Here is a 27,880-nt window from a genome sequence, read left to right on the forward strand (position 1 = left end):
GAGGAGGGGGAGGGGAATACCGGACGCCACACCCACGTGGGAACGCGGTGAACCGCCAAGGGAAATGGAAAGCTCGGAAAAATTGAGCACAGCACTGGACACCCCAGATTCACCATGATGGGTCATATCTTTATTTCCATGTAACAAAAACAGTCTACGTTTCATAGATCCGCAGGCTTCTGCTGCTTCGCATTTCTTTCATGCACTCACAGAGATATCCTTTGGTTCTGGCTGAATTTGTGCTCCGTCGAGACTTTTGATGTCGATCAGTCAGTTCTCGCCGCTGATTCCTTTCTCTCTGCTGCGCGAGATGACGGTAAATCAGGGCAGGTTTCCTATGCAGCAGCTGTCAGAGCTCATTGACATTTTAATTGTGAGCTCAGGAGCTGTTCTCGTTATGGCGCTTGTGTGAAATGGGTATTGCAATGCAGAAATTTCTCCACAAACCACACAGCAGGTACAACAAGAAAACATATTGATATCTGGAAAGTGCTGCTCCACTAGTTATGATTAATGTCAGACATTGTAAAGGGTGTGATGAAATACAAGGGTAACCTACTTTAGGTATTAAGAAGCAAATTGCTCTCTGAAAATCAAGGAGACAAAATGGTTGTGCTTCATCTCCAGTGTTATTTCCAGTGATGCTATAGTGTGTCCTATGCTTCACAGTGCCATGGCTGTGGCTACAATGACTCACGTGCCTGATATTTGGCTCCGCAGGATGGCCAATCCAGAACTATTCGCCAATTCCAGTTCACTGACTGGCCAGAGCAAGGAGTGCCAAAAACTGGGGAGGGATTCATTGATTTCATTGGCCAAGTACACAAGACCAAGGAGCAGTTTGGACAGGATGGACCAATCACTGTGCACTGCAGGTAAGGAGCACCCAGGAAATCAGCACTGCAGCTGATAAAGATTATTGTTGTTACACATTTATGGTATTATTTTCAAAGTTATTTTTTAAATGTATCTCTCCTTTAAGGAATAGAAATTTACAAGTTAAAACGGGACTCTGTTGGATGTCGGCAGGAGCTTGGATTTCTATTAGTTTTATTTTATTTTACTCAGAGAAAGAGATTGTGTAGTGTAGGAACAGTGCCCTCTGGAGAGGGTATAGATAAAAAGAGACGTATCCGTCAGTCCATTTGACTAGACTCGGCATACATCTACTTTGAGCTTCAGAACCGAGCTCTTAGACTGATCCTACATTCAGGTCCTGTCTCCCTTTCAGGATGCGATATCAGTCTGTGTGTAATTATTTGGCCTGCATTATCCTTAGGACAAATAAATGCATCGATTGAGATTTACTGCTGAAAATGCAGTCGGATTCTGTTTAGTGGCAAATAGTCAATAGCAGACAGCAGACTCATCAAGCTCATTGTACCAGTGTAACTTTATCCCTCTTCTTCGTGGAGTTAAAACATGGTTGTATTAATTAGCAACATCCTACTTCTCTTTCCCTCACTTCTGTCTGAGGCTTTCAGCCTGATTGTTCCTGAAGCTGCTGCTGCTCCTCTGGGCTGTCGCCGCTTCTCCTGCAGTGTCTGTGTCCTCTGTAGTTGTCTCGCTGCAGGCATGGTTCACATGCCCCTGCTCTTGCTCTTGCAGTGCTGGTGTAGGCAGGACGGGCGTCTTCATCACTCTCAGCATCGTGCTGGAGCGCATGAGGTACGAGGGGGTGGTGGACCTCTTCCAGACGGTGAAAACTCTGCGGACTCAGCGGCCAGCCATGGTGCAGACAGAGGTAGGGGGCAGAGTTCACCACTTTACAAAATGTGGACAAGTAATTCAGGGGTATGGAAATTAAATGAGAAAAAGATAAACCTTGCAATGTCTTTGCCCACGTATTAATGGAAGCTTATATCAACAGATTATTCTACCAGCTGTGATATCATCGTGAACGTGACAATAACAAGCAGTACAGTACTGCAGGGCAGGCCAGCCAGCGTGAGGCCCTTGCTTTGGGAAAATGTGTGTTTTTATATTACGCAGAAATTAATGGCATCATACTTTCTGACTGAGAATGTTGACTTAAATTTTAAAACTGTTGTATTCACCATCAGAACTATTAACCACATTTTAAGAAAGGCTCTTTGCCAGCGTAACTCATTTCACACAGCAAGGGACTGGCCAGTCATGTCTCCCTTCACTGTGGGTGCAGCCTGGCTCTTTAATAGACTGGAAGACGTTGGGGGTTACACGGCTGCCTTCAGAATCAAAACTGAATCACAGATCTTGCATTGCACCTTGTGAGGCAAGAACTAAAAGTCTCAAAGTCTTCAGACAGTGAAAGATGTTCCTTGGTTCAGTACATGTGAAAGGTGTGCCGCCCCACCCTACAGCTGCTACACTGTGCTGCGTTTCCTTACATTCACGAGCCGACGCTGCCGACCATACGTGTCGGGAAGAGCCTTTAGGATGCATACTCCCGTGGAAGGTGATCTCTTTTCTGACCCTCTCTTCCCAACGTCCCTCTCTCATCAGGACCAGTACCAGCTGTGCTACCGGGCTGCACTGGAGTATCTGGGGAGTTTCGATCACTATGCAACATAACTACTCCTGGATACCTCCCCCCACCCCCACCCCGCCCACCGATGACGAAAAGAAAAGAAAGCCCATTCAGGAGTACGAAGTGTTCCTTCTGAGCCATATTCACCCACCCGATTGTGTCCAGAAGCTGCCAGAGGGGAGAGGAGAGGAGACGAGAGGAGGGGAGGGACGAGGCGCGAGCAGGAGTCCGTCCGTCTGGCCAGCCCCCAGTCGCGGTCCTCGCAGGCTTTCAGACCCTAGACAGAGATTTTAACAACGTTCTTCTGATTCTACTCTGCACATAACATCCCTCCCCTTTTGTTTATATGCTACTGGTAGCAAATATTTTTTTTTTACACTCTTATTCTCATTCTCATTATTGTTTATTTAGATTTTGTATAATCATTTACACTGGTAATTATTTTCTGAGTCTTAAAGGCCTATGCTATGGGACCTTATATTCCATAAGTGGTACTATTTTTTATTTTATAAAGTTTTTGTAGATTATTTTAGCATAAGGGATGTGCATTTTAAGCACGTCCCTGAATACTAATCCCAGAGAACCACTATTCTCTGAGCTGCTGTTGATTTTATGTTTTTTTTTTTACCATGATCATATTATTGTTGTTTTTATTTTCCTTGTGTATAATTGGTCTTATCCAGCGGAAATGGGAGTTGAACTTTTATAAACCTTTTCACTTCCTGGTACTTTATAAAAAAAAATAAAAATGGAAAAAAGAAATTATAAACCAGAGTTAGTGGTACTATATAAACCCATTAGGAAGTAAATAATTTTAAAAAAATCAGCCATGTACAGATTCTAGCTTTGTTCTCAATAGCTGTTTAATGTGATTTTCAAAAAGGAAACCCTACTGCTTCAAGACCTTTATACACAGTGAAAGAGAAACGTTTGGAATTCACAGATTCCTGTTTTTCGCACACCAGCCAGTGAGCTGTAACATCACTGGCTCCAGTCTGGCCTTGCACACATCCGTGTGAACCACAGCCGTGCAAAAATGATGGAGAGCACAAGACCGAAGGGAGCAAGCTCTCTGCCAGGGGGCACGAAAAGTCCCGACATTCGAAATCAAGACCTACTGTACATTAACAAAGAACCTTCCGGGGATCAAGAGGTGTCTTTTTTTTCCCTTGGACTGGCCTGCTGTTATTTTTATAAATATATATATAAATATATATAAACATATATACAGTTCTTGCTATCCTGCAAAAGCAGCAACTATTGTTAAATATTCCACTTGCAAATAATCCCAGATTTTCTTGAAAAACCATTGTGGGGGAAAACCCCATAACAAGAGGACTTCTGTTATTCAATCTGTATTAACGGTACAATGTTAAAACTACTGTATTATCATTGCTCTCACCGAGTCGGAGAAGATGACCTTCTTAAACATAGCGAAGCAGCACAAATGGATGGTGGAGGATTTCTGCATTTAATCAAGTGTTTATTTCCGAATGACTAAAATCCAAGAGCCGAGATGATTTGGATACGAGGGACTGAAATGTTGGCAACGCGTTCATTTTTACCTTGTGTATGCATAGTGCTGTAGGGGTTAAATCTGTTGTATACACAGTCTGTTTTCTATTTGTTAATAAAAAAAAATGTTGCAAAAACCTTGATGTTAATAAAGTTGAATAATTGGGTTTTACACAATCCATTTGGCATGTTTTGTCCCATTGAAGCTCTGTGTGTAATTGGTTGGAAAGCTAATTTTTCTGTTCTGCATTCATTCACGATTTTGATTCTGGTGTCATTGATTATTCATGGATTTGTGGCTGTTGTTTACATGTTAAACATTGTGATGCTGTCTTCTGTTTTTACCAAATGTTTCTCCCCTGGTGTCCATGTCTCCTTATCCCCCTACTAACTTCTGGGGTGGGGGACACTTGCAAAGAGAACAGGCTGATCCTGCTGTTCATACCTATACACCAAGCAGGTGTGACCAATTGCCTGTCAGTTGCCAAACCCAGGAGAAGAAGGAACAGCTCAGCCAGTCTCTTGGCCATTTTTGGTCATCTGTATTGTAGAAGCATGAGTAATACTGTGGCACAAAACAGCAACCAATACACTGCTCACTGCTGTGGACAGATTTAGCTTCTGTCTTCTGCCTCCTTATGCAGCTCTGGGTAGGCCTCAGAGACGTCCCAAACTGACCTCTTCCCTCCCCTGTATGTAGAAGAATATTTCCTTTCCCATTTGCTGTTCCCAGGGCTTCTGCTTTTCTGTATTTTGCCGAATGGCCTTGTGTCTTAAGATGTCATCCCCATTCATTCATCTGTTTCTCTGTGCTGACAGCTGACCTTATGCCAGCTTAACAAGACACAGAAAATCCCCAGAAACCTAGAGCTCAAATCTTACCTTAGGAGTCTAAATACGCCAGGCAGTTGCTGATGGGGGTGTGAGTGGTACTGACCATTAATGCGCAGAGGAGTAAGAGAATCCAGTAGGGAAGGAAAACATGATGACTGACAAAGAGCCCACTCTTCTGCAGAAGCTGCACATAGCTTCTGCATGTCAGCCATACCTTTGGCCTGCGTAAAAACAAATTGTATGTTTTCCTAAGATCCTGCAAGTGAAGGAACTCCTGTTCTTTATTGCATTGCTTGCCAAAAAGCTCTGGTTTTCCAGGTGTTTTTGCAGTAGTAAACTATCCATAAGCAAGTTCCATACTGGGTTGGATTTGAATGGAGTTTAGAAACTGACGTTTCTCAGAAAAATCAACAACAATGTCCATAATGCAGTGAACTTTTAACTAATGGTGCACATATATTCTCCCTGTCATATCATGCATGACCCTTTTAGCCACAAAGACAAGCTGCAACACTACCCAGTTGTGTTCAGTTAGAATGCAATACTCTTCCCCACGTACTGTGATCACCTGTGCTCAGTTCTCAGTACTGTAGGACCCAAATTAAAGGTCTCCTGCTCCTCTCTACACATTGTCTCCAATAAATACCACATTACACCAAAAACAAAAATACATTAAAAGCAAAACATTCTTTAAAATAATAATACTGTGTAAGTTTTGGGTAATTGCTTTTAAAACAATTTGGTGTTACCGAAGGGATGGGGAGCACAGCTCCCCTCCAGTCCACAAGGGGGCACTGTGGAAAGACTTTAAATTTGGGACCGGAGTTGGAATGTGGCTTTGGCTGTTAAACCGGGTATATGACACTGAGGATTAGCTGCAGTTTACAAATCGATCATTCACCCAAATATCTGCAGATACCATTTTCCCCATTCTATTTTTTATTGTGTTGTACGCTAGGAACATAAAAGGTAAGTACAACATTGAGTTTGTTTTTTCCCCTTTGTCTTACAGTCCTGCAACACACTGCAAGCTGTGGGACAGCCCTCATCACCAGTCCCATGTCTTTTCTCTTGCCGGGCTCTAAATTTCAAAATTCAAACAGTTGGCAGTTATCAAGTAAGGTAGTTTTGTTCAGTTTTTTAATATAACTAGTAATAGCGCATCAAGTTTGTGGCCTAGTAATGCTGTAATTACTAATGTATTTCTAGTTAGTTGATTTGGATCCTGTATTTTGTATCCCGACTTGAGCCCATTGCTTGCCAGGAAAGGCTCCAGCTCCTCCTGGAACCCTGAACTGGATGAACCAGTTAGAAAGTGGATGGATGGAGAGTTTATGTGGCTGACCCTCTTTATCAGAAGTGACCTGTGCCTTTTTGTGCCTTTTTTTTCAGCTGGGTCTTTCTGGGCCAGTTCTGGTGAAGTACCTTGTTCAAAGACACAGTATCTCACCTGGGCTTTGAACCCACAACCTCCCACTTGCATTTCCAGGACCCTGACGACGGCTCAACACCACTGCCCCGACAGCAGAGGACCGGTAGAACATCTTACATGCACCTGATTGTTAATTCCATTTTTCAGGCTGTTCCTAGGGACCAATAATGACCACGGAAGACACACTTCACTCTGTCCCTTTACTTTTCTTGACCTTCATTCAGCAAAAAGCCCCATGATCAGCATGTCTTCTGTACAACCAGCTGAAAGCCTTTCCCTCCAGCCTATAGACCCCTGACGGTGAGCAAGTCAGGGTGGCGTCTGTGTTAATTATTTACTGTATACACTGGGATGCAGTATACAAACTAAAAGATCGCAAAGTATTTTGTGAGACATGCACGAGACTGAAGACCTACATTTCTGAAAACTAATTATCGTTAATTTTAGATTTTTTTACCTTGAACCTCATCTCGGTTATGCTGTGCAGTTACTGTATGCCTCCCTGACTGAACTGCTGGGCAGGGCTGGAGATCAAGGTGCCCCACTCCTCTCTTCCTCTGCCCACTCAACGTAGCACCGGCCCTCAACACTCCAGTGTGTGCTCAGGCTCCAAGTGTCCTAGGGGGGGAAAAAAAGCATTTGGAAATACATTCTCAACGATGCAAAAATCAACAAGAAATTGTGTGTGGCCAATAAAGTGATCTTGTCTTATTCTTTCGGATGTGTTTATTCCTGCCTGTTGTCTGCTCCCCGTGCCTTAGGAATCTGATCCATTAGCTGGCTACCTGTCCAGATCTGATCAGACTGAGGGGAACGATGCACTTTCCCCAGTCGCTGCTATCTGATTTAAATCTGAAGCACAGTTACCGTTTGAAATGCTTTCCTGCAAGCCCTGTGGGATTTAACAATCAAAGCCTCCAGTTTCCTAGCAGACAGGAATGTGCCAGGAACAAAAAAAAACACACAAGAAATAAAAGGCTGGGCATAATGGCTCTTATTAAAGGTCACAATGCGTTCGGAGAGCAGAAAGAAAAGTATTGTGACCTGTATTGTGTATTGAACAGAGCCTCTTAATATCTCTTCTCCCTAGGCAGCAGTAATTGTCACCTTTGCCATTTTACAATTAAAGAGCTGTGGAAAAAATAGACTGCACAGTTGCCAAGAGCCACTATAATAAGCTGAATTATTGAGGTGAGGAAGGTAATGCAGCTTGATTTTCAGCTGCTGTGTTATTGAACTTCATGGGTGTGCATTTTTAATGTTTTTATCAGACTTGGGAAGAGAATACAGAAATAACCACAGTTTACACGATACACCTTTGTCTTTTTATCTTTTGTCAAGAACTGAATGTACGGCAACTAGCTTTTTTCTCACTGAGTTTTCAAAGTGTGCTGGCTATACAGAAAGACAGCACCCCCATGCTTCTCGGACCTCGGTCCAATGCCCAGCACCAGCCCCTGCTGTATTTTTGAGTCATGTAACCAATTGAATTGGATTCTTGCTTTGAGCAATTTGAGGCCTGACCAGTCCTCCAGGCAGGAGGAACTTGGGGGGCTGTTCTCTGGTACAGAAACCTTTGGAGCCACTGCCATAGTCTCTATGGGCTTGAGGTGTATGTGCTATGGCCACTGTCTAGTGGGGCTGGTGACACTCTGAAGCCCTGTCACCCTGCTACAGACTTCCCCACCCCGAGAAATCAGCTGCAACCTGCCAGGCTGGCCCATCTGCAAGCCACACGCACCATGGGGATTGCCAACAGCCCATAATAAGCTAACCAGCCATGTCCTGGCCATACACACCCATAGGCACAGATGTGCACAGAAGAGAACAGCAAGAGAGCTTTCTGGATTATTGGGGACACCACGGCCACTGGCCGCCTCATGCATGAATACGTGACCCCAGAGAAACCAGGCAACCTTCACACACACAGGGGACCCCAGCCAGAGCTAAACTATTAAACACAGAGGCCTGGAGCTGTGAGTCTGCAGTGCTGGCTGCAGGACCACCTGCATCTAATCGGTGTCAAGGGACAGTACGTGCCGGAAAGAAATCGTGAACTTCTGCTTCCCGGGAGAGAGACTCCAGGGCCGCCGAGACCAGATCAGGGTGAGCCTGACTGTGCCGCTGTGAGTCGTGCGGATTTCAGCATGAAATATCCTGACTGGCTGCCATCTTCGCAGTGGCCACAGGGTGGCAGCAACACACCCCTGGAGATAGAGTCCCGGACTGTAGCCGGAACGAGCAAGCGGTAAAAAAAAAAAACGCTCTGCGATATCAAGTTAAGCCTGATGACACAGCGGCGGCCTCGATTCTGCTTTAAGCTTTCTCATAGTATCCCTGGCTGCAGGTGACAACTGGCGAAGGCTTCACAGCCGAAACGTTGTGTTTGCTCTCTTCTCTTTTCAGCAGGGAATAAACCCATTACTGGTTCCTTTACATACTTAAATATACCTCAAAGGGCACTTCAGCTCGCTTAGCTCTGCATGCACAGATGACTACTTTAAGACAAGTATATGCATTTGCAACCGCATGTCCAAAAACCTGTAAATGTCTAGCTAGAAACAGCACAGACTGCGACAGGCAGAGTAAAGCCAAAATGTTCATGATTGAAGGTTGTATAAGCCTCCTAATGAACAAGTCAAATGCTGCACCACAAAATTATAATACCCAATTACCGTGTTCTGAACACGAGTCTGTAGTCAGCTTTATCCTCTGAAGATACAAATCTGTGTAGTCCATCCTCCACAGCACTGTTAAATACTACGTAAATGCAGAAATAGTAACTGAATTTAATCAAAGTTATATAAAAAAACACATTTTGGCACTTCTCTACTTCTCTGTGCAATGGAAGAGGAAGATTTTGTTCTTTTGTGAATTCTTTATCTGGGTTGAGAAAATGCCAGGACTGCGGGCTCCTGTTTAATGTCATCTCTCCTCTAATTAGAGCAATCTCTCCAAAGAACGCACAGAGCCGAGTATTCTTACAGCACGATTAATTAATCCTAATTAAACCTCTTTATTTATCAAACCAGATTAGTGAAGTCGTAGATGTTGTGTGCACAGTTATCACAATTCATAAAAATAATGTTGAAATTTTAATTGGTGTTTTCCTCAAAATGTCGCTTGTGTTGCTCTACTTTTTATTTCTTCATTAAAGTGTCAAAATTAGCTCTTCTCTTCAGTAGCTAAAAGGATCCAAAGAACTAATTTCGGATGTTTAAAGGGTGTGAGGGAAGCATTTTTAAAACACAATCAGCTCCAACATTCGTATTACCAGCCCTATATACGAATATGTCTATATGTCTCTTATAAACAGTTTAGGTTTCCCACTAAATCCCAGCACCTAAAGCCAGGCACAGGGGCAAATTATGTAGTTTATTTGCAGACCTAAAACTTGCATACAGTGTACCTCATCTCCATTAGAACACCCCACATGTGGGCATTACGGTCTGTGAAATTGTTTCACGATTCAAATATTTCAGTTCTGGCCTTTAACATCCAAACTGAAAATCAGACATCTCTTCTACACCAAGAAAGTGCTGCCGGTGAACAGACCTGCTGTGTTTTGTTCTTCTGTTTGAGATGAACTGGGCGCATCTTGCAGAATAAAAATGCCTTCTGCGTTCACACACAGCTCACACAGATCTGAGCTGATCTCAAGGATGTGCAGGATATTTAAACTACTGTTGTTGTTCCGCACAAGTAAAACCAGATCCCCCAGCTCTTGCATTTGAAGTGCAAAGGCCCATGCAGAGAAACGCACTGATCAATACCCTGCACACAGTCAGCTGCTTGCACTGGAGGGAGAAGGGGGACAGACCCTGCTGCACACCCAAAGGCACACGGGGGACATTGCAACGTGTGTCGGACGCGCCTCCGAGCTGGACAGCGGGTCCGGCCGCAGCGCGAGTCGCCCCCGCGCTCGTGTGTATGTGCTGCGGCGCACGCAGCCCATGGCGAGCCACGCTCTCAGGCCCGGCGCTGATTGGTCGCTGCCCACGCCCACACCCCGCCCCCCCCCCCCCGACCGCAAGCCTTCGAAACTTTAAAGTTTAAAGCGCTCGCAGGGCGGAAACAGTTGGGAAAAGTGTCCACATACACTTACAGAGATGAGCGGAGAGTGAAGATAGGCTCGGAAGAAATGCGGTTGCAAATGCACGAACGTGTCTTATACGCACAGAAGAGGAGCAGTAGTCACCTGTGCACGCAGAGCTAAGCGAGGTTAAGGTATATTGAAGTATGTGGTTCAGGTGGGCAGCTGCGTCAGCTGCAAAGGAAGAAGTAGCAGGTTGATTCCCTGCTGAAAATCAGAAGAGAACACAACGTTTCGGCTGTGGAGCCTGTGACACCCGAAGAAGGCTCCACAGTCGAAGTGTTGTTCTCTTCTCTGTACAGTAACCAAGGCCACTGAAGGCGCTGTTACTCCATTCTGGGCGAAGAGGTGCTTAAAGTGAAATGCAATTCACTGGGGGGCGTAAAACCAACTTTCCTGTTCACCCCCCACGGAGGACATTAAACGCACTGCGAGAGCAGGCCAGCTGTGTGTGAGGGTACGGGCCTGTATTTCCAATGACCGACAGCGAGCGTCCCGTTGCGGGTCACGACAGAGCGGGTCCTAAGTTGTCACGGCGCCATCTGTAAAGACGTACTTAAGCGACGCAAATACCAGCGGCAGAGTTTACCTGCCGGGTCCGGAGGATGTTTTGTTTGAACTGTAGGCGAGCGCCATTTTTGAACGGCCCTGCAAACACTGTTGCATAGCAACAGAGCAAACCTGAGTGTAAAACGGTATTTGGAAAACTGCAAAGTACGGGGGTCGGGGGAGATGTATTAATTCACCTTGAAACGACGCATGGTATTCCTTTTGTCCGGTATTTCAGCACCACACGTCACCAACTTGAAACTCGATGTTCCCACCGGGAAGGTTTGGACTTAATTGCGCGTCTGAGGCAGAGCTAATTAATTTGCACAAACAGGTCAGACATTACGGCCGCGGTTAGCATTGAGTTTGTGTGTTCTCACCGTGTTAGCTCGGCTTTCCTCCCTCAGTCCGAAGACACGCTGGTAGGTTAATGGGCGTCTGGGGGAAACTGCACCTGTTGTGAGTGTGTTTGCGTCCCGTCCAGAGTGTACCCCGCCTTGCGCGCATTGCTTGCTGGGAGACACTCTGGCTCCCCCGTGCCTCTGAAGTGGCAGGCGCAGTTTACAAACTGGATCAGACACCTGAATGACAGCAAGTCATAACAGGGCCGTTTTATTTATGGGTGCTTTTCAGCAGACACTGTCCAGGCATAACCCGGAATCAAAAGTGAAACCAAGGTTTCTGTCTCAGAAGTGTATTTTCAGCACCGTCAATAGCTGCACGGTGGTCGAATCTGAGAAGTGGCTGTCGGCTGCCTCCAAGTATAACACCAGTCTCGGCAGTTTAGCTTAAGAAAAATGAAGCTGGTGTCAGACAGTGGGCTGGGAATGGAAGAAACTGCAGCTGTAGTGTCTTGTTTTGGTCTTGGCCGCTTGTTCAAGATGTAGTAAAAAGTTTTTTCGCCTTTTAAAAAAAAAATGAATATGAAACAGCGTGTTCAAGAAGAGTGTTGGTCAGGCGATTGAAAACCCATTAACTGTTAACTAGAACTCCAGAGGGTGACACGGGAGAAATACATGCCTTGTAATTCCGCAGAAGGGGCTGTTTCGACATTAATTCACTTATTTTTATCGCTCGATGAAATACAGTTTGGAGAGGCTGGGTGCAAAAAATAAAAACAAAACAAAACAAAGTATCGAGAAACTCGTACTATGGGTCCACATTAATAACGGGAGTCCAGTCAGGAGCCGCTGTCCCAACTTGGGTCCGTTCCCCCTCAGCGGTGGATCAGCTGGTAGCCGGAGCTCGGCGTCTCCCACATGGCGCCTGTGGGCGTGGCCACGGCGCCACGCAGCCCCCTGATTGGCTGCGGGCGGCCCGCGTCCGGCCTCCCCCCCGGCCGTGGTAAACAAACGCACACTGCGCCTGCGCACCGGGGGAGTAATGGTGGACGCGGTTCTCTCTCCGAGCGAGGAAGCTACAGTCCCATCTCTGCCTGGACACGGGGGGCCCGCCGCGGCCGCCGGGGATTTCTGACAGGGAACGTGAGTGGGCGCCCGACCCGCCCTTGCGGTCGCCGCCGGCTGCTGCCGCCTTCCCTCGGAGTTTCGCCTCGGTTTTGCGCCCTCCCGAAAAGGCTTTAGCAGCAGGCTTAATCGCTCTGCCATATTTCCTTATGCTGGGGGAGCTGCTGGTACTGTACGTGCTGACGTGCGCGGCTGTGTTTCTCGGGGGGGGGGAGTGAGCTTCCGGGGTGGTTGGGGGGCTGGGGGGGACGCGTCGGCCCTCCTTCCCAACGCTCGTCCTGCACACGGGCGCAGACGAGTCGCCGGAGCCCGTTTCTCTCCCTCTCGGTCCCGTGTTCCCTGCGCGGAGAGTGGGGGCTCAGCAGCCGTGGTGGGGAGGGAACCCCGCTGGACGGGCGGGGGCCGCAGCCAATCAGCTGCACGGCTGCGGGGGTTCCGGCCGGGGCGCGGTCCAATCCGGCGCGGAGGGCGGGAGCGGGCCGCGCAGCTCGGGGGGACAATGCTGGGGACACGGGAACGGGCCGTCTGGACCCGTCTGGACCCGCCCGGCCCGCCCGCGACCCGAGGCTGTTTCCTCCGACCCTGTGCGAGGGGCCCGCTGACGGGACGGGGCCAGAACTCGCACTGCATGGAGTGTCAGCTGTTGGTCAATTAATTATGGACTTTTCTGATGACAGAAGCAGCGGCCGGGGAGTCGGATAAACTTTACATTTCTTGTTTTTTTATTGGGGTGGCGAAATGTCCTGAAATGCATGCTCCTTTTTTTGTTTTGAAGTGAAGAGATGTGCAGACTTTGGTTCGCTGAGGACTGAAGCAGTGTACTTTGACTGCAGACCGTAACGTTATCGTGTCCTGTCCGGACAGCTTCCTTCGGCTGTGACAACTCTTGCTCCAGCCTGCTTCAGACGCAGAAGCCCCCCCAGTTGTGGGTGGTGGGCGGATAACGTGTGTGTTTGGCTCCGCCTGTCTGTTAGCACCGAGAGGTTAGGGTCAGCGGTGGGGACAATGCGGGGGTATCGCCCATTTATTGTTCAAAAACCCCTACAGAGCGAACGCAAAGAGTGCAGGAAGAGAAGTACCACAGGCTGGACAGCTGAGGGCGGTAATGAGTAACGTGGAAAACTGCGAAGGTCCTCACAAATATTTTGCTGTGAATGTTGTTAAGACAGGTAGCTTTGCTCCTTCGTAACATTTAAAACACTCCCTTGTTTTCGTTTTAACATGCAATCTGTAGCCAAACACCTGTTTGCAAGCATTGTTAGAAACTGATTTCTATTATATAATTTTACGAGGCAGCAGCACGAACACTAGCCTGTGCGCCCATCATGAAGCAATCTAGAAGTTGTTTTTGTTTTTGTCCTGACTTGTAAAGGAAGCTGCCGCTCTGCAAGAATGACCTCCGACTCGGCGACCCTCAATCCTGGCAACAGGATCATGACCTTCTACCCGACCAAGGAGGAGTTCAGGAACTTCAGTCGCTACATCGCCTACATCGAGTCTCAGGGCGCTCACAAAGCTGGGCTGGCCAAGGTAATGGCTGCATGTTCAGCAGGGTTTTTGTTTAGCTTTACGAAGGTTTATATTTTCAGTAAACATACATGAGCGATTGGCATGTGACCTGCCCTTTGTTTAAAAAATAAAACCTCTTTGGATCGATGCAGATTGTTCCACCCAAGGACTGGAAGCCCAGGAGGAGCTATGATGACATAGACGAACTGGTGATCCCAGCTCCCATCCAGCAGGTGGTGACGGGGCAGTCTGGCCTCTTCACCCAGTACAACATCCAGAAGAAGCCCATGACCGTGCGGGAGTTTCGCAAGATTGCGAACAGCGACAAGTAAGTATAGGAGGTCCCTGCTTCCATCTGCTGGAGCGTGATCAATACTTTGCCCCCTGACTGCGGTATGAGTGTGTTGGCGCTGTCGCCCAGGCTGTGCAGGAGCTGTTCTGCAGGCCTGTGCCTACTTTAAGGTGGAAAATTGACTAAATCCGATCTGTTTCCCTACATCACCAATAGATATTCAACAGCATTGCTATTTGGCAGCTTGACTGCATCTCAGAATCATGTGCTCTGCAAGGGCCTGGCCAGTACTGGGGGTGGCAGATCTCCCACAAGAACAAGTTGTTGCTGCAGGTGGTGGTGGTGGTGGTGGACCAATAGATGGCGCTCTATCACCAAAACCAGAGTTTCCAAAGCCGTGCATCGGTATGGTGGCTTTGTGTTGCAGGTTCTGCAATCCACGCTACGCAGACTTCGAGGAACTTGAGAGGAAGTACTGGAAGAACCTGACCTTCAACCCGCCCATCTACGGCGCGGACGTGAACGGGACGCTGTACGACCCAGTGAGTGATGAGAGTTCAGGTTCCCCTGCTAGTCTCGGAGGGTCGGGAAGAGCGAGCGGCCCTCTGGGGTGGCGATTGAGAGTTACGATGCTGGGCACTGTGCCTGATTGCTGGGAGCTCCCCTCCTTCACCGTGAGTGAGTGTCACAGGCAAATAAGTCAAAACAAATAAGATCAGATCACCTGAATTGGCCGTATACAATCTCTTGCATTGGGGAATTCGTCATTTCGCGGACCCCAGCTTGCTCTGCAGGAGACACACAGACAGGGAGAGAAGCTGGGGGTCAGAGCGCAGGGTCAGCCGTTTATACGGAGCAGCTGGGGTGAAGGGCCTTGCTCAGGGGCCCAACGGAGTAGGATTCCTCTGCCGGCCGCGGGATACGAACCGGCAACCTTCCAGCCACAGGCGCAGATCCTGAGCCTCTGAACCACTGTGCCTTGTTTTTTGTTGTTGTTGTTGTTGTTGTTTTCCCCCCCAAAATGGGCATTCTCCCTGGGTCTTGGTTAACGTCCTTCGCTGGGGTGGTTGCAGGATGTAACCGAGTGGAACATCGGCCACCTGAACACCATCCTGGACACGGTGGAGACGGAGAGCGGGATCACCATCGAGGGGGTGAACACCCCATACCTGTACTTCGGCATGTGGAAGACCACCTTTGCCTGGCACACGGAGGACATGGACCTCTACAGCATCAACTACCTGCACTTCGGGGAGCCCAAGTCCTGGTGAGGCGTCGTGCTCGGCGGCAGTGCCGTCCCCAAAAGCTCTGAGCGCGGGCAGGCAGCCGGTGCCGGCCTGAGAGAGCTGCAGGGGAGAAGCCGGAGGTTAATTCCGCAAGGGAAAGCGAGGGCAGGAGGAGGACGGAAACGACCCTTCGGCCGCGCAGCCCTTTCCAGCTGCCTCCCGCGTTGTTTGAGAAGGCTAACAGACGAGAGGAGGCTGTTGGGTCCGCGAGGCCCTGTTGGTAGTTGGGGTCTCGCTGATCCAGGGATCCCATCCAGCTGATTCTTGACAGAAGCCAGGGTTTTCGGCTACAGCCACAGCCCTTAGAGAAGAGCCTGTGGCTCCTGCTTCATAGTTCATTGTGAAACTGAATTCCCAGTCTCTGCCAGCTCTGCTTGAGATCCCGAGGGGCCCAGACCCAGGATTAGGCAGCAGCGATCCAGAGGATAAGCTGCAGTGTGGTAGGAGAGAGCCTTAGTGATCCGAAATTTCACTGTTTTTCTATCCGCAGGTATTGTATCCCACCTGAACATGGAAAGAGACTGGAACGTCTTGCTAAAGGTAAGTTGCAAAAATCAGTCTTCACAACTGAGGTGTCTTTCTTTTTCATTGGCATACTGGACAGAAAAAAAAAGGTGCCTTTAGTCTGTGTTTGTCATTTTGTGTATATGTGCAAAGTATGAGTGTTCCAAGACAAATGTTCACGAATAATCACATGTGAACAGCTGGCTTGGCTTATTCGGTGTCTTTTTATTTGGTCTCTCGGTGAAGGTTTCTTTCCTGGAAGCTCCCAGAATTGTGAAGCTTTCCTTCGTCACAAAATGACCTTGATTTCGCCTTCCATCCTGAAAAAATACGGCATCCCATTCGAAAAGGTATCAGTCTGAGAACAAACCCTCCACTTGAAAATATTTTTTTAGCGGTGGTGTTGCAGATCCTTTATGTATTTCGTGTTTTAACGAACAAATGGCTGAGCTTGTTGTTTTCCTTTCAGATTACTCAGGAAGCGGGAGAGTTCATGGTTACGTTCCCATATGGTTATCATGCTGGGTTCAACCATGGCTTTAACTGTGCAGAGTCCACAAATTTTGCCACTCACCGGTGGATTGAGTATGGAAAGCAAGCAATACTGGTATGAGACATTTGAGTATCACATCGGACCTTATTCATTGCACAGATCCCTTGTTACATGAACACGTGTGCGACTGAGTACGATTATAGATGTAGAGAGGGCGTTATTTTGCACATGAGGATAAGTTCCTACAACTGCTTGGCTTTTGCGCATTTTACGTTTTTGGTGAAACAAAAGCTAAAGATAGGAGCTAAGCAAAAGGCCGTGCACAGTTCATGCCAGGCAAACATTTAAGAGCTTAAGAAATTCAAGTAGATAGCCCCGTCAGTGTACGTTGGCTGCAAAGGAGCAAGTCGGGGTTTATTCCATGCTGGAAAGAGAAGAAAAGAAACGCGACATTTTGGCTGTGTCTTGAGGTGTGACACTTTTTTTAGGTGTTTCTTTTGTTCTCTTTTCAGCATGGAATAAACCTTTACTTGTTCATTTAAGTGTTTATTTTTTGAGAATTTCTTTCTGAATTGTCCCGTCAGCTTTACTTGGACGTTGGTGGGGCTTTGTTCCTGTTTTGAAGTTTTCCTCTAGTACTGAGGTTCAGAGCAGCAAGTCGGCGGGGAGGTGCCAGTGTCGTCTCCCTCTCCCGCTGCTCATACCCCTTCCCATCCCACAGTGCTCCTGCCGGAAGGACATGGTGAAGATCTCCATGGACGTGTTCGTGCGCAAATTCCAGCCAGAGCGCTACAGGCAGTGGAAGGCGGGCAAGGACAACTCTGTCATCGACCACTCGAAGCCCACGCCGGAGGCGGCCGAGTTCCTGCGGGAGGGGAAGGGGGGCTTCGAGACGGAGGTGCCGGCGAGCCCAGACGGCGGCGAGCATGTGCAGGACGCGGAGGAGGAGGAGGAGGAGAAGAGGAGGTGGGCGCCTGAAAGGCAGGACTTGCTCCCGAGAGCTTTGCTTTAAACTCGTTGAGATTGCTGGTCTTGCGGAGTGCGGGAATCTAGTCGAGGGAGGTGTTGGGGGCACCTCCTGAAAATCCTTCCCCTTTTGCTCGAGAGGAATTGTTTTCCAGTTCAACTATTGGCCAGATAGTTCCATGTGCCCCTGCAAATTGATTTTGCTTTTCCTGCCTCACGTTTTGTTGTATTTACCCTATCAAAAGAGTCTTTCAGAATGGCACACTGGTGTAAGATGTAGTCAGGCTGAATTAATCAGCATTGTCAATTTGGACCCAAAGAGTGCGTGAAGCGTGATGATGTCTTAATTAATTTGCTTGTTTATTTTTGCCTTTCACCATAGTGTTTCCAAGCAGAGAATAGGCACCAAGAGACATCGGGTTTGTCTGGAGGTCCCAGAAGAGGTGCTCACCAAGGAGGAGTTTTCGGATGAGCAGTATGAAGTGGACGTCCCGGAGAAGAAAGTGAAGCTGGCAGCAGAGCTGGACTGCCAGACAGTGGTGGGCTGCAGGGAAGGATCCAGCCTGCAAGAGCAAGGTAGCTTCCTTATTCTTCGCAATGGCAGGGCCTGCTGCTGCAGTGCTTGGGATTCCCGAGGGTCTGTCTGCTCAGTAGTGCTTAATGCTCGGGGTCCTGACTGCCCAGCACTGGGCTGAGAGTTGGGCTTCACAAAAATACTGGGGGTGTTGGAGATAATGTTCAAAACTTCTAGTTTTATGTTAACTTGAGAAAAACCTCTGTGCTCCTACTATTCAGGTATTTTTCTGTAGTAATAGTTTCCTCGGGGGGGGGGTTTAATCTGTGTCGTTCTGCTAGTGTAGTTTCATGTCGTGCAGTCCCAGGTTGCATTCTTAAATTCAATCCAAAGCCCTCGTTCCTCGCTTATCGAAGATGCTTTCTGCAACAAGCCGTGGCACCTTACAGATTCCACAAGCGCTAGCCGAGGTAAGGCTAGGAGAACGACCAAGGCCACGGGTGCAGTTCTCCAAGCGAAGGAGGGTGGCACTCGATCTGTTTCGCTCTGGGTCTTCCAGGGCGCTGTGACCCGGACGCGTGTGGAAGTCGGGGCGAGCAGGCCGCGCCCCCGCCCGCTCCCGGGATCGGCACCGCCGGGGGGGCGCAGGGCGGGACCGACGTCGGTTCCGCTTCCCCGGTCTGGGGTTCCCCGCGGTCCAGCCCCAGCTCGGACCCGGGCCCCCTGGCCCTCCAGAGGACTCTGAGCCCCGCTGAGGCTCTGCAGGCCCACAGCTACGCCAGAGGAGACCGGGGCGACGCGGAGACAGGCGTGGGCGAGGAGGCGCTGGCGGGGCAGGCCGAGCAGGTTTGTTCCCACCTCCTGTGGATACGGGCACCAGATTAGATCAGATGAGCGTCGTGGTCTGCACGGCAGGTGGACATTTGTCTTGGGCCTCCCCCATGACTTACAATCCAGCGAAGTCGAATACACAACATACAGTCCATCAACGAGCATCAAGGAAGAGCGACATAGCAGACATGCAGAAGCATAGACTGGAACTGATCATAGTTGCCAGTACCTGGTCCAGCAAATAAAATATCATTAACATCTAGCATGACATTACTCGTGGGGAGTATGGGAGATAAGGGACCTTTTATACATATTCCAACAGCTCTAGGGACTCTGAAACGTCACAAGCTTTGCACACTGAGAATTCAGGGGATGGGAGGCAACTTTAATGATACTTCCTGCCACCCTTTGCGTCACCCTATCGACAATTGTTTTTATTCGGGGCGAGTGGCTCCCCGTGGCTCCCCTTGTTTAACCTTCTGTGCGTTGCCAGGTGCTGGGAGAGGGCCCCGAAAGCAGGACGCTGAAAAGCAAACGGCAGCCTCTCAGCAAACTCCCCCGCCACCACCCGCTGATCAGGGACTGCTTCAGCGACGAGGGTGAGCGCAGGGCGCTGGGGGGGGCGGCGCGGGCTTCCGGGCGCGGTAGCTGTCCGGCCGTTCGGTTGTGACTTTTCCCCCACGCCTTTTCTCCCGGTTTCCCGCAGAGCTGCAGGAGCAGGGGCCCGCGGACGAGGAGACCGGGGAGGCCGAGCCGTGGGCCAAGCCGCTGGCCCACCTGTGGCAGAACAGGCCTCACAACCTGCAGGCCGAGCGGGAGTACAACCTCCGCATGGGGCAGCAGGCCCCCTACTGTGCCGTGTGCATGCTGTTCCAGACGTACCAGCAGGTGAGCAGGACGGCGCCCCCTGCTGGTCCGCGCGCAGCCGGGTGCTTCCTGGCCGCGCGGCCCCAACCCGCGTGCGTGCAAGTTGGCCCGGCAGCAGCTGGCGTAGCCGGCGGAAATTCTCTCCTCACGCCGTGCTGAGCGCAGGCGCTTTCCCGTACAGAGCGGCTCTCGTTTCTTCTGCGTGGATTTCTCGCTTTTGCAGTTTCTGCCTAGTTGGTGTAGGGTTATCTTCACGCCTGTCACTGGGGAATTAAAACAAGATGGCCCAGGAGGCATCTGCCCTAGAGTGGCCCCGAGCTCTCGTGGTTCAAGGGCCAAGTCGGGGCCTTCTCGCCCCCGTTGTTTCGAAGACTGCAGTGCTGACGCGTGTCCCGTGTGTGCAGTCCGAGTGCAGCGCCGCCGTCCGGAGCCCCGAGGAGGACGCGGAGGGGCAGCTGCGGACGAAGCCTCTGATCCCGGAGATGTGTTTCACCGCTACCGAGGACAACACGGAGGTGCGCTTCTCCGCCCCGTACCTGGAGGAGGATGGGACCAGCCTGCTCGTCAGCTGCGCGCAGTGCTGCGTGCGGGTTCACACCAGTAAGCCCTCCGGCGCCTCTTGGGTCTTTTCCGACGCCTCCCGCTTCGCTTTTCTGTCCAGCTCCCCGGGCAAGGCAGCGTGCGCAACGCTCCCAAAGACCCGCGAGAAGAGGGACGCGCGACCGGCAGCCTAAAAACCATTTCGGCTCATTGGAGGATGTGCTACTGCAGGGGAGGCTTCTGAGAATCGCAGTTTATTTTTCTAATTTCATTCTGTACCTTTACCACTTCTTGCTTTTGTACCAGTAAACTCCCAGGACTTGTCCCCCTGCCCGCATTCCAGCCTCAGCCTGTCCCCTGCGGCTTCTTTTTGCGACCGATCAATAAGCTGCACACCACCAATTAGCTGAAGGGCTCACTCTCTGCCCTCTTTGAATACTCTTTTCTGCCGTGCTGCGGGAAATAACTGCTTTGTCTCGCGCAACAGGCTGTTACGGTGTGGCTCCTGAGAAGGTGACTGATGACTGGAAGTGCTCGCGGTGTGAAGCGAACGCTGAGGCAGAGGTAACGTTTCCCGTGTCCGGCCCCACCCGTGGTAAAGCAAAGCTTTTCCAGAGGGAATGTGGGCGGCATGGCGGTGCAGTGGGTGGTAACGTTGCTGCCTCGCAGTGCTGGGGCCTTTTGGTCAGTTCCTGGGGTGCTGTCCTGCTTCTGGGAAAGCTGGCCCTGTTTGTGTGTGTTTGTGTCCGCCCTGCAGTGGACTGGTGTCCCATCCAGGGTGTACCCTGCCTTGCTACCAGTGCTTGCTGGGATAGGCTCCAGCTCTCGCGCAGCTTTGCCGTATGGGATAAAGCGGTTGGAAAATGGATGGATGGAAATATAAATGTTCGGCATAATTGTGACCTGGCTTTTTTTTTTTTTTTTAATCCTTTACGTCAAAGAGGCCCAGAAGCTGAAATGTAAGAGAACAGGCATCAAAAGTAAAGCTTCAGGCACAGCAGTGACCAGTAGTGCATGCTGTTCCTCGAGATCCATCGATTATGTCGAGCTAGCAGTCAGTGTGGCCACTAGAGGGACACATTGTATCACAATGACTTTAGTAAATGTCTGATTTTAATGCCAGGCTTTTTTTTTTTCATGTTCGCGGACATCAGTTCTGTTAGTTTGCGTTTAAATACCTAAAACTACGAAAAAGTAGAGCACAGGGTAGCATATGAAGGCAATTGAAAACACAGTTGTCATCCCTGGGGGATAAAAGCCAGTACTGTTTAGCTCGGCAGTGATATAAATAGAAGACACTCCTTGATGTTAGAAACTGGCAGCATTTTCATGACAGTTTCTTTTTTTTTTTAATGCGAGTCACTGAAATAGGTCAGTGCCCTCGATTATAATATAACCATAACACAGCACAATACCACCAGAGATTTCAGCTGCGCAAGCCTTTCTTCTTCTGTATTGTTTGTTAGGCAGATGTTATTCCTGCCGTTAGTTTTGAGATATAAAAAGAATCTCTAGCCTGCGCAGGGCCATCCTTCTGTAAGAGAGGTCTCAAACCTGCACGGATCAGTTTGTCGGAATACACCTGCCTGCTCTTCGTAGGGCAGCACATGCGTGTTCCTGTGTTTCTGCTGATGCCTCACGTGTGTGCTCCCTCTGCAGAGCTGCTGCCTGTGCCCACTGAGGGGAGGAGCCCTGCGGAGAGCAAACAATGACAAGTAAGCGCTCTCTTCTTCCCCAAGCCCTCTTCCTGCCCCGTAGCCTTCAATCGGAAAAGCTGGCGTTTTTTTTTGGACGCTGCCAAGTCCCAAATCTCATTTGCCCCCTTTATAATGAGGGACTGGGAGCTGACACCCGAGCTGGAAAGGGGGCTGGAACTTTGCACTTTTTACAACTGTCGGCCTTGAACAGCAGTGTTTTTGATGTGCTGTTCAAGACACGTGAACAAGTATGGAATAAGTGTAGTGTTTCAGGAATGTAGACTTGAAAACCTTCATTCGGTTTGTTTTAGCGTAATTGTCTGGGGTGTCCTATTGTTTCCAAATATACAACTGTACGGTCAAAGCAATCTGCTCAGCTCTCCAGAAGGCGTGGTTTCGACCTTCCACGCCAAAAGTTTTTATAAACCTTGGCAGCCGGGTAATTCAAACTTGCATTTACGGTGAATGCAAAGCATTGTGACAATGTCACGTTATTTAAAAGAAATATCGAGTAATTATGGTCGAGTAATTCGGTTTGTCCCCGTTGGCTCGTCTTCTCTCCAGGTGGGTGCACGTCCTGTGTGCGGTGGCCGTGCTGGAGGCCCGGTTCGTGAACATTGCGGAGCGCAGCCCGGTCGACCTTAGCGGGATACCCCTGCAGAGGTTCAAACTGGTGAGCGAAAGGGGCCCGCCTGCGCGGTCGTTGGCGTTTAATTCGCGGCGGCGTCCTGCGTGGCCCGTGAAGAGGTGGACCGAGAGCCTGTACTGTCGGGAGCGGCGCTCTTGGTTCCCTGCGTCTTCGCTGCACAGGCTCGTCTGTGCTGTTCTTGTCGCCAAGATCAAATAGCGCTTTGGGACAACAGCCTTGTGGACACAACAGCTCTTTAGTATTCTGACTACGTGATCCATCGGTTCGTTTCTCTTGAAACGAAAATTCAGTGGAGCAGAGGGAGGGGTGCATAGAGTCAATATGTGCCGTGTACACGTGTCTTTCTGCAACAATCTTTCCATTGTAACAACACTATTGAGCAGCATAAAGCTGGACGTGTTGTTCCAGGTAAATTCACAGTGTGTCAATATGTGAATCGTGGACGAGAATAGACCTGCCACCTGCACAGCAGATGTTGGTTTTATAATGCACTGACTGGCCAAATCATTAGAGTCTATGCTTTTCCACCTTCTTGGCGAATTCACTGCTAGAGGGGCCCACACAACATCGCCATTCACGTCTCTTGTCTTTTAAGATCTTGAAGTGCTTCTGTGCCGCGTTCCCGTTTAATTTCACGGGGAAGGTCGAGTTCCGAATGTTTTGCACAGCCAGTGTATTTCTCCACGACGACGAACCCCGCGGTGAAGCGGGCGTGCCCCCTTCCTCTCTCCCCAGAGGATTGTGGGCATCTTGCATGCAGGTTTTTCCACTCCTGCCCGTCCGGTTCACCCTGAGACATTGGTAACGGAGGCCCGCTTGTGCTGCTGCTGTTCCCTGCAGAAGTGCTTCTACTGCAAGAAGCGGATGAAGAAGACGGCGGGGTGCTGTGTGCAGTGCTCGCACGGCCGCTGCCCCACCTCCTTCCACGCCACCTGCGCGCAGGCCGCGGGGGTCCTGATGCAGCCCGACGACTGGCCCTTCGTGGTCTTCATCACCTGTTACCGCCACAAGGGTCCCATTCACACAGAGGTAGGGCAGCCCCGAGAGGGTGGGTGTCAGTTACCTGGTAATAAACGAATTGCTACTAATGAGTACGGACATAAAATCTCAGCCCTGGCACTTCCAAATGCAAAACGGACAAGCTGTAAACACTTGTCAATTAAAAAAAAACATTTAGGAGAACATCTGCCAGCACTCAGTGCTCTGCCCTCTGCATTTTCACAGCGCAACAAGGCAGTCTTGCGGGAGCTCTGCGTGGGACAGAAGGTGATCTGCAAGCACAAAAACGGCCGCTACTACCAGTGCGAGGTGGTGAGGCTGACCAAAGAGACCTTTTACGAGGTCAACTTCGACGACGGCTCCTTCAGCGACAACCTCTTCCCGGAAGACATAGTGGTGAGTGGGGAGCTCTCGGCCTCGCGCCTCGACCGCCCGCGCCGGGTGGGTGGCGTTGACGGTGACCCCGTCTCGTCTCGCTGTCCCCCCCCCCCCCCCCCCAGAGCCGAGACTGCCTGCAGCTGGGCCCGCCCGCGGAGGGGGAGGTGGTGCAAGTCCGGTGGACGGATGGCCTGGTTTACGGAGCCAGGTTCGTGGCCGCCCACGTCATCCAGATGTACCAGGTGAGACGGGGCTGTCCAAGAGAGGGTTGGCACCGAACGAACGTCCACTTCTGTTTTAGAATGTGTGTTTTTATATTGGGGAGGTGTGAATTAATAGCGTGGTCACTGGTAAGTGTTTTGTGGGTATCTCAGTCTGTATCCTTGTTTCATGTGTGTTAAGGCTTAAGAGCAAAGAAGCAGCGGAGAGTTCGTTTTTCTTCAGCGGGAAGGAAAAAAAGCTTCATTCGACTCCTCTTTCTTCTCCGCGGCAGGTGGAGTTTGAGGACGGGTCGCAGCTCACGGCCAAGAGGGACGACGTCTACACTCTCGACGAGGAGCTGCCCAAGAGAGTCCGGTCCAGGCTGGTGAGCCGCCTGCTCTTTCCCGTCGGCTCCCTGGAATCGGGGCTACAGTGTCGAGCGCCGCGGTGGGGGGGGGGGCGTTGCATCACGGCCACCCTGACCTCGCGATCTCGAGGGGACCGGGGGCGGCTCAAACGAACCAGCTCGTTACAGAGACCGAGGAGATGACGGGGAACAGCTGCCTACAAAATGATTTCCACAGCGAAGCAGAAGACACGCATCCAAAAGCTTTCATTTGCGTAACTTTGTTGTTTGTTTAAGAAAGTGTTTTCGGCTTGTTTCTGGTAAACGCAACTTGGGTGAGCACCGTTTATTGGCATCGGTATTGTTTCATGATGATTTACGGAAGCCCTATTTCTACCAAGTCACAAAGGTGTTGTTGCCCATCCATGTGGGGACCGAAGCAGGGAATATTTAAAGTCATCAATTTTTTTTTTTTGTCGTGTACGCCCACGTGTTCTTTCACGTCTCTGGTCGTGGATGTGAACCCCACAAACGCACGCGGGGAAATGAGGAAGTAAAGGCAGACTCCTCCGACCCGTCTCACCCCCCTGATACAGGAGGCTGCTCGCTGATTGGTGTGGTAGCCGCCCCTCGCCGACGGCACCGCATTCCTGCGAGTGCACAGGGGGTGGCAGGGCTCTCTGACTCTCCCCGCCCCGCCCTCAAGAGAGCTCAGCCACTAGTACGCCACCCCCCTGTGTGTGAGCTAGTGACGTGACTGGGGTGAGAGGGAGCCCCCTTCTGGCTTTGTTTTCTAAACTATTTAACCTATTGTTTCAAAATTAAAAAGTGGTGATATTGTGTGGCTTGTGGGGATGGGGCCCCGGCACCCCTGCGACCCTGAATTGTAATAAAACTGTGTTGTCTCAGCCTGCTTGCACCCCATTACCATTATTGTGGTAATGGACGATAAATGATGATTGACTAGGAGTGAGTCGGAAGCTTGCAGGACAACAGTGAAGCCAGTTATTGAAAACCGGGAGCTGGCTTTTGGAGAAAGGTGCAGTGCTGATGTTTATGATGAGTTTTCTGATTGTTCTTGTGTTGTTTTCACGTAGTCGGTGGCGTCAGACATGCGCTTTGATGGGATCTTCACGGAGAAGGAGGTTAAGCAAGAGTCCAAGAGGCAGCGGGTGATTAACTCCAGGTACCGTGGTGACTATATCGAGCCTGTGGTCTACCGGGCCATCATGGAGTGAGCTGGCCTCTGCGCTCCAGCCCACACCCAGTAACACACTGGGGACGCGCCGAAGAGAAAACTAGGGACAGCCACCCTCTAAACCTTAAGTTATTGACTTTGCGTTTTTCTGAACTCTGGGGGAAAAAAAAAAAAACGTGGACAGCTTGGAAATAAAACAGTACCGTGTCCTTGACCTGCAGTGAGTGCAGCCTGCATCAACTTAATCTATTTCACCGTCTTTTTTTAAAAGAGCTGAGATGATACTTTTGTCTTCAAGGTGATTCACCTTTCCTTGTGTTTGACATCCATCCAAAACCTGGACACATCAGTGGAGGCTTGCAGTGACAGGAGCTGCCATACAGCCTGTTCTGTGTGGGACAACAGCTTGCCCTATACCATAGGTATAACTCCAGGGTCAGTAGCTGGGACATTTCTCAATGGTGGAACTCCATACAACAGGGCTTTGTTTTTTGCTTCATAAAATGTTGCATGCTGTTTATTTTTCACATTTCAGGGGTGCTGTTTCTGCCAACATTTGGTGTAACAGAAGTGCCATTTTAATAACAAGCTTGTTCTCTATGCAGATCTAAACCAGTTGAAGGTTGACTGCATTCTTGAGCTCACTTGAAGTGTAGGCCATTAACCTTATTAGTAGCATTACGTTTCAGTTCTGAAGTTTGTTTCCAAGCAGTGAGGTGGTGCTTCTGGCCTTCAGCCACGCAATACATTGAATCAAAAAAATTAAACCGTTTAGTTGTAAGAAAAAAGTTTTTTTTTTTGTTCTCTTTAAGTAAATTCATGCAAAGGCCAGACTTTTTTGCTGGTGCTTTAGAGCTTACTGACTAGTCTTATTTTTCTCTGTTAATATTAGTTTGAAAAAGCCCAGCCTTAAGTTTCATGGGCATCTGTTGCTTTCCTGTGGGTTCATTACAGCCTTGTAATCTACAGCATTTAATGAAATTACTCTAATTTAAGTTTGATGATTATTTTGAGAACATGGTGTTTTTTGAGTAGCCTGTTGCAATTACAATCTTGTTAAAAACTCAAGATGTCAAGACGTGTGTGTGTGTGTATATATATATGTTATTTAAGAGGGTTCTTGTGTTAAAAAAATTTGCTTTTGCATTCATTTTGCTCCCAATGTTTGAATACTGGGTTTTTGGGGCACAGCTAAAATGGCTCTTCTGAAGCCACAATGCACTTAGATTGAAAAAGTCCTCATTAGAAGTGTTGAGCCCAGGAAACAGCTACTATCTGTTCCTGCATTAAGATATGCAGGCTGTGAGAAGGGAAACTGGTGTCTTTAGATGCTGACTCCAGGACAGAGGCAGCCCGTATAAGCAATCCAAAACCATTAACTGAGCACATATCAGAGTGTAAGCTTGTTTGTATTCTACTATATTGACCAATTTCAAGTGAAGCATTTGAGAGCTGTTGTTTGGGTGGGTGGGGGGTGGGGGAAACCCTTAAGATATGTTTTTCTATGCTCAAAGCTTTTTCTCCATGAAGTGTAATATGTTCTCGTAGCCATACTGTGTGATGAACTGTCTTTGAATAGAGTCGTACGTAGATTATTTAAAATGTTAACCATGTATCTTAATGATCCCATTTGTTCATCCTTGATCATGTTCACCAAGAACAGTATTGTCATACTACATTTTTACAGCCTGTATTAAACTATTTTAAGCACAGCCCCTGCTACAGTTTTTGACATCAAGAGCAGTTGCAGCTCTGTCTGTTCCAGTAAAGAATTCAGAATCGGGCTGAAGAGGTCTGTGCTGGCCGCCTGCGTCTCTTATTTTCCTCCTCCTCGTTGGTCTGGACTGGTGGAAGAGCATAAAAAACACTCACATTTCTATTCCTCATCCCGTTCCTTAACAAAAGGGCCACACTTAAAACGGAATAAGCAGAGGTTCGTTCCATGCCGAAAGGGAAAAATAATTTATAAATGTTTATAAAGAAAAAAAACAGTCTTGGCAAACAATCTTCTTTCTTCAGTATTGAATTAACCTCTGTTTCCTTGCAGCTTAAGCAGTGGCACGGCCCCAATGTTGAGAATAGCTGCATGTGTGAATTTATTACTTTCATCTCTCTAATAATGTTTGCTTTAACACAATTTACACAGCTTACAGGGAATTACACCCTCAAATTGACATTCTCTTATTTCAGGAGTATTTACAGTGGAGTTCAA

The 27,880-nt window shown here is 49.1% G+C and overlaps 2 protein-coding genes and 1 long non-coding RNA gene across 23 annotated transcripts in view; 2 read left to right on the forward strand and 1 right to left on the reverse strand.

Moving 5' to 3' along the window:
- Positions 1–4,201, forward strand: part of ptprfa (protein tyrosine phosphatase receptor type Fa) — a 222,163-nt gene extending 217,962 nt beyond the window's left edge. For all 13 annotated transcript variants that reach the window (XM_069193947.1, XM_069193951.1, XM_069193950.1 and 10 more), the window contains 3 exons: positions 721–875; positions 1,609–1,744; positions 2,485–4,201. In XM_069193947.1, coding sequence (XP_069050048.1) covers positions 721–875; positions 1,609–1,744; positions 2,485–2,553 — 360 coding nt within the window. In that variant the 3' untranslated portion in view covers positions 2,554–4,201. The remainder of the gene's footprint in view (positions 1–720; positions 876–1,608; positions 1,745–2,484) is intronic.
- LOC138241171 (uncharacterized) lies at positions 109–12,055 on the reverse strand. 4 transcript variants are annotated; one of them, XR_011190373.1, is made up of 5 exons: positions 11,313–12,055; positions 6,748–6,908; positions 4,962–5,079; positions 2,661–2,786; positions 109–1,764 (listed from the first exon to the last, which is right to left on the reverse strand). It is a non-coding gene; the product is annotated as an uncharacterized lncRNA (long non-coding RNA). The 4 variants fall into 4 exon arrangements; XR_011190371.1 differs by having other exon boundaries at positions 4,907–5,079; XR_011190372.1 differs by lacking the exon at positions 4,962–5,079 and having other exon boundaries at positions 2,370–2,786.
- LOC102684738 (lysine-specific demethylase 4A) lies at positions 10,379–27,380 on the forward strand. Of its 6 annotated transcripts, XM_006634788.3 has the most exons (23): positions 12,653–13,567; positions 13,771–13,928; positions 14,060–14,235; positions 14,627–14,741; positions 15,273–15,466; positions 15,976–16,025; positions 16,236–16,339; positions 16,459–16,596; positions 17,204–17,448; positions 17,831–18,024; positions 18,522–18,808; positions 19,287–19,392; positions 19,500–19,681; positions 20,065–20,260; positions 20,688–20,764; positions 21,860–21,915; positions 22,462–22,570; positions 23,387–23,575; positions 23,771–23,941; positions 24,046–24,165; positions 24,417–24,509; positions 25,568–25,656; positions 25,967–27,380. In XM_006634788.3, the coding sequence occupies exons 1-23, from the start codon at positions 13,504–13,506 to the stop codon at positions 25,968–25,970; spliced, it is 3,117 nt and encodes a 1,038-aa protein (XP_006634851.3). In that variant the 5' UTR covers positions 12,653–13,503; the 3' UTR covers positions 25,971–27,380. The 6 variants fall into 6 exon arrangements, with proteins under 6 accessions (XP_015210680.2, XP_015210681.2, XP_015210679.2 ...); XM_015355194.2 differs by lacking the exon at positions 12,653–13,567 and adding an exon at positions 10,379–10,517 and having other exon boundaries at positions 25,568–27,380; XM_015355195.2 differs by lacking the exon at positions 12,653–13,567 and adding an exon at positions 11,106–11,266 and having other exon boundaries at positions 25,568–27,380.
- Positions 27,381–27,880: the final 500 nt, after the last annotated feature.

This window comes from Lepisosteus oculatus, chromosome 9 (genome assembly GCF_040954835.1).
Source record: "Lepisosteus oculatus isolate fLepOcu1 chromosome 9, fLepOcu1.hap2, whole genome shotgun sequence".
Taxonomy (NCBI): domain Eukaryota; kingdom Metazoa; phylum Chordata; class Actinopteri; order Semionotiformes; family Lepisosteidae; genus Lepisosteus; species Lepisosteus oculatus.